The 6,000-nt window shown below is 39.5% G+C and overlaps 1 protein-coding gene across 1 annotated transcript in view; it reads left to right on the top strand.

Moving 5' to 3' along the window:
• The first annotated feature begins 1,478 nt into the window (after window positions 1–1,478).
• Window positions 1,479–6,000, top strand: part of ELAC2 (elaC ribonuclease Z 2) — a 29,013-nt gene continuing 24,491 nt past the window's right edge. Inside the window, exons 1-3 of the mRNA XM_044453817.1 lie at window positions 1,479–1,759; window positions 3,083–3,133; window positions 3,224–3,294. Of these exons, the coding sequence (XP_044309752.1) occupies window positions 1,521–1,759; window positions 3,083–3,133; window positions 3,224–3,294 (361 nt within the window). The 5' untranslated portion in view covers window positions 1,479–1,520. The remainder of the gene's footprint in view (window positions 1,760–3,082; window positions 3,134–3,223; window positions 3,295–6,000) is intronic.

The following is a 6,000-nucleotide window of genomic DNA, read 5'->3' as shown; positions in this document are numbered from 1 at the left end:
CCTTTGTAGGAAAAAGGCAGGATATAAATCGGAAAATAAATAAAATAAAAATCTTGTTCTGCTTCTCTGATTACTTTCAAAGGGGCACAGACCACTGGGACCAATTTTAAATTGTGGGCCAGGAAATGATGGCCATTTTGATGGGGAGAAAGTGCAATTAAATGCATCAGTGTACACTATGGCCCCATACTTTCCATAACTGGAATGGATTGAATTGTACTCGTAATATTCTGCACACCTCCATGCAAGAACTTACTTTCCTTTGTATATTATCACATTTATTGTGGCAAGTGCTTGATAATCCCTTTTCCTACTACCCTTAATTGTCAATGAACAGCAAAGCTTATTATGTATATGAACATCAACGCTTAGAGAACAGTAAAAGTTGAATGTGATAATTTGTGTGTGTGACACATGGCCTATCCATTAACTATCTTCCAAGAAAAGGCACTCAATGCATATTCTTGATGTTTTGTCCATGCTTTTTGCACATGCTCAAAATGCTTCTCACACCAATGTGTCAGTTTTTGAAAGCAAATACGGTTTATGAAGCTTGTTTTAAATTTAGAAAATACAACATGATGAGCATCAAGTAGCGACCGGACAACACAACAGGGTCTTTTTCGACTGAGATGCAGATAAAATAGGGGAAGGCTTATGGTATTAATGCATTTTGTTACTAGTTTATTTATTTTTTATTAAAACATTTCTATGCTGCCCCTTGCCGAAGCCTCGGGGTGGCTTACAACACAATACAATAAAATACAAAAATAACAATATAAAATTAACAATATAAAATAAATAACAATATAGAAGTCGCCCTGGCCAGATAAATAAGCAAATATTGTTAACAATTAAAATGACGTTTAAATAAGTTACAGAAAGCAATTAGGCAGCATGCCTACGTACACCAGTTGATGGGGTAAATGGACAGAGAGGGCCTGTTAGACTTTTATTATGTTTGTGGGTTTCTCAGAGGTAGGCATTTAGCAAATTGTGTGAACACAATTTTGGATCCAGCTGGGCTCTTATGATCTTACCAACAGACTGACACAGTCTAAACCAAGTTTTAAATGGAAAACCTATGGCCATGGTGCTCTCCATGCCTGAGAATCTATGTAACGAAAACCTGAGATACTTCAAAATACACAGTTTAATTTCAGACCGGAAAACCCAAGAAGGATCGCGGTTGACTAGAAGCCCTCCACGGTCGCAGCCAGGCGCTGGGATCATAGATGAGGCAGCTAGAGGGGAAGAACTTCATAATCCCTGGCAGGGAGTTAAAGTCTCTATGGTGAGCTTGCGTCACATGGGAAGCGGAAATGCGTTTTAGTATTGGCCAAATTGTATCACATGAGAGAAGAGAGACTTCCTGGGTATTGGCCGCCGCGAGGTAGAGCGGCACGCGCTTGTTGAGCAAGGACGGGATTGGTGCGTGAGTGGTCAAGGGGGCGGGGCAGCGTGCCGGATGTGCCGGGCAGCCGTGCGGTGCCCGCGTGTGTCCCGCTGATAGTGGCTGGATGTGGAGGCGGTTGCTGTGCTTGCCGGTCAGAGCCATGTCTGGAGGGGGCGGCGTCCCCGCGCCTCATCGCCAGCGGCCGTCGAAGGACTCGCTGCGGCACGTGCGGTTGCGCGAGAAGCGCCTCGGGTTCCCGGGCGCTTCTGAGCGCGAAGGGCCGCGCACCGTCTTCGTGCAGGTGGTGGCGGCGGGGGCGCGAGATGTGGGAGCCGCGCTCTACGTGTTCTCCGAGTACAACCGGTCAGTGGGATCAGATTCTCTCCTCGCCTGGTTCCAGCAGGCGTGGCTCTTCTCTCGGCGCCGCAGAATTGCCGAATTAACGGCGGTGACGGTTCGTGCCGGGCTCTGGTGGCGCTTCCTTTCCCGCGGAGCTTCTCTGCTAAGTGGGTGGCTCCGCTCACTGCGGTCTCAGGTTTAGGAAGACAGGCCGTCCTCGAAGTAGTTCCTCGAATATGGCTGTCATCCATCGTCTCCTGCATTATGACTGGCACACCCCACACCATGTTTTGTAGAGTGCATGTGCTGGGGGGCTATATCCAATGCTAGTCTTGCTCAGACTAAACCAATTAAAATGAATGGGACTTAGGTTAGTGCAAGATTGGATGTAACCTGGCTTTATGTCTTTTTCAGATTAACTCCTTTCATATGCACACCAACCTTGATAGGCTGTGCTGGAATACCCAGTAATCCTCTGCAGAATGACTTCTTGTTTCAGAGAGTTCAGTAAAACAGTTTTCTTAAAACAGTGTCTATTTTATGATTTTGGCTCCAGTTGTAACCCTAATGCTGGCCCTCATTTAGTCATGAAAGAGGGCCTGTAAAGGTACTTCTTGAGAAAGGGCTCCTAGGACTATCAATTAGAAGTTTTGTGCAGCTATATCATCTTTTCTTTTTAATGAATTATCTATGTAAGGGGAAAAAGAGGTTGCAAGTGGAAGATGAAGTTGTAAAGATCTTTGAAAAATTCTGTGAATGAGACAGTAAAAATCTCATCTTGAGGCACTCCAAGTTAGGACTGGATTGAAGGTAGATTAGAGTATTGTTTGATTTCAGTATGATTTGTAGTAGTTCACCAAAGATTTCAGCCTTCTAATTGTTTTAACAATTAGGGTTAGTGTTTTAACAGAAGGTTCCCTTTCCCTTTCTAAGTTAGGATGCTATGATGGAAGAAACCTTGGAGAAGAGGAAACTAGGAGGAGAGATTGGTGTGATTGGACTATGAGCTTAGTTCTGGCACTAGAAGCAAGTTAGTGGCTTGAGCATTTAAGATATGTTTTCCTTCTCCCCAGCTGCTGTCTTGCAGCTCATTATGGTTGGTGGAGCTTAGGGTTCTGATAAAAGCAAGGCACAAATCACAAGTATGCAGTCTGCCTGAAATCTTAGCTTTGGTCTAAGTCAGGTGGTAAAAAATAAATCTCCAGATGCTTTGGGCTTCAGCTTCTATCATTCCTGACCATTGACCATATCAGCAGTTGAAATTCACAACATCTAGAGTTCTGCCTTCTGCACATCCCTGGTTGAAGTCTTTTAATAACTATATCTCTGTACAATGTTTCATTTCAGGTATCTCTTCAACTGTGGAGAAGGAGTGCAGCGCCTTATGCAAGAGCACAAGTAAGCAAAATTAAGTATTGTGTTTGGGTAGTCAGAAGGCATGTGACCTAAAACTGATAAATTCAGTAATAAGTCTTGTCTTCACCACAGGTTAAAAGTGGCTCGTTTAGACAATATCTTCCTCACCAGAATGAACTGGGCAAATGTTGGTGGGTTGTCTGGTGAGTTCAATTACTGTATACGTTCAGTTCAGTTCAGCACAAATGGCAATGCATAACTAGGACAGTCTTAAAAAGATTAGATTATTGTTACAGTACTTTTGTATCCCTCCTTTTTCCTCTTGTGAGAAACCCAAGGCAGCTTATAGTGCTCCACTCCTCCATGTGACAGGCCTAAGGTCATCTGGTGAGCCTGATGGCCAAATGGAGACTAGCACCTAGATCTTCCAGGTTTCCAGCCCAACTCTTGAACCACTACATCACACTGCCTCTCAGGTTGTAAGTAGTTTTCTAAAGCTTTTATGAAAAACATGTATCATCACTAACATTTATTATGTGGCCATGATAGACTATAAAAGGGGATCCTTTTAATTTTTCCCCGGATGTGTTAATATGAAACAATATTAATAAAATAGTAATGGTAAATATATTTAAACAATACAATAATAGCAGTTCTATGACCACCAGGACCAACAGATAATGCTACTTAATGTAAAACAATTTATTCCGTCAGGTTGCTGTTCTCCCGCTTCCTTTCAGAACTGCATTGAATCTTGTGATGGCTCACACCCCTTCCCTTTATTAAAACATATTCAATAAATGGTCTCTAAATACCTTTAAAATATCTTTTAAATTATTTTTACATATCAAACCTTTTTTCATTTAATATTGCAAGTTAACTTATCATTAATGCCTGTATTCCAAACTTCTGTATATCAGTCATTTATTTGATAATAACCTTTTATTTTCCAGTTCCTTGCTGCTATTAATCTTACTGTTGTTAGTAAATTTGTCAACTACTCTTTAATATTTTGTTAGAAAAATGCTAGTCTAGGGTCTACTTCAATTTTAGATCCAATATTTTACTAATTTCTTTGAAAACCATTTCCCAGTTTTTAAAATACTGTCCTGAGACGTTTGTGATGGGACAGTATACAAAAGTTTTAAATAAACTATAAATAAATAAAATGAACTTACAGTCCCAGCACATATGGAAATATGTACACACTTCCTAGTTACATCTCCAACGTATATTGGAATATTTATTACTAATGTAATTCAATTTAACCAGAGTTAAGTACAATTTCCAAACTAATTTAAGAAGTTTTCTTTAATTCTTATTGAAATACATTTTAAAATCCGCTTATCCCACATATGATTCCATTCCTCATTACTAAAATTTCTTCTTAAATCTATTTCCCAAAACTCTTCGAGAGGATTGCATTGCTCCTTCCCTTATAATAATATGCTAGAATTTTACTTATTTACTTATTTATTTATTTTTGTTTATTTAAAACTTTTGTATGCTGTCCCTTATGCCTTGGCATCTCGTCATTCCTTTCATCCACATATTATCTTGTTTTTCTCTCTGTATAATTATATCTTCAAATTTAGTATATTCTCTACCATTTTTCTTAAACCGATCTTTAGCCCATTGGTTTAACTGAAGTAAATTATTCCAAGTTACATTACTCTCTCCTAATATTGCCTTTATCATTCTTTGCTCTTCATTTTCTCTAACCAGTCTTTCAACCTAAAAATATGTTTACTCTTCAGTATTTCCCCCATATTATTCCTCAAATTCTGTGGAAATCCTTCCAATTCTATAATTGGATATACTGCTGAAATTGATGGGACAAGCACAAGGGGGGGACTCCAAAACCCTAGGAATTTATTTATTAAAGAGCACGTATTCGCTTCTACATGTTCAAACTTCTGTCACCTTCAAAGTATTTTCTGTTTGATGAAGTACACATACTGAGATGTTTTTTCCATTGCACAAAACAGGTTTTGAACTCGTTGATTTTTATGCCCTTTAGTGCTTCTGCTGTTGTTTGGTCTCACCTCTTCCATATTAGCAAAATGTTTCCCTTTGAAGACTTTTTCATTCAGGGAAACAATAAAAGGTCACACAGGCTGAGATCAGGTGAACAGGGAGGGTGGGGCACAAGGGTCATGCTGTTTTTTGAATAAAATTTCACCGCTGTGCCTTATTCATGTAAATCAGCCATCACAAAATAGGCAAACGCACTGAAAGAGTTTCCAAAAAAAACCTCCCTGAAGTTTTTTTGGAACATAGCCTCTTACAACAACTCAGCTGGGTACGCTGATGAAGATGAGTTCCACTCACCTAGCAGGAGAAGCCTGTACTACAACAGGCCCGCGCTCCAGAAGATAATTCCTGTTTTTTCAGTCCCTGCTTGTATATCTCTATATTTATTCCATATTCTGACTACATTCTTAAAAAGGGGGTTTCCTATCCTTTAAACAATGTTTTAATTGCCCAGTTGAAGAAAAATATTTAGTAAGGATCCCTTTGCATCTTGACATTCTAGTTTATCCCATATTATCTTACCAGGCTGTAGTATAAGATATGGTATATACTTTATTTGATTTGCTAGATATTAAAACTTCACATTGGGAGTATGTGAACCTCCTGTTTTCTGGGATATATAATATCTTTTTTTATTAATCCTTGTTTTTTATCCCCATTACAAAATATATTTTGCTATTCTTTTGAATTTTTCTCTGTTATCTTAATTGGCAACAGCATAAACAAGAAATTATTCTTAGGTAAAATCTTCATTTTAAATGCTGCTGCTGCTGTTGTTAGTTGCGAAGTTGTGTCTGACCCATTGCTACCTCATGGACAACATTCCTCCAGGCCTTCCTGTCCTCCACCATCCCCCGGAGTCCACTTAAGCTCAT

This window comes from Varanus komodoensis, unplaced genomic scaffold (genome assembly GCF_004798865.1).
Source record: "Varanus komodoensis strain SLA01 unplaced genomic scaffold, ASM479886v1 scaffold7_1, whole genome shotgun sequence".
NCBI classification, from domain to species: Eukaryota; Metazoa; Chordata; class Lepidosauria; order Squamata; family Varanidae; genus Varanus; species Varanus komodoensis.
This window is presented reverse-complemented; position numbering and strand designations above follow the sequence as displayed.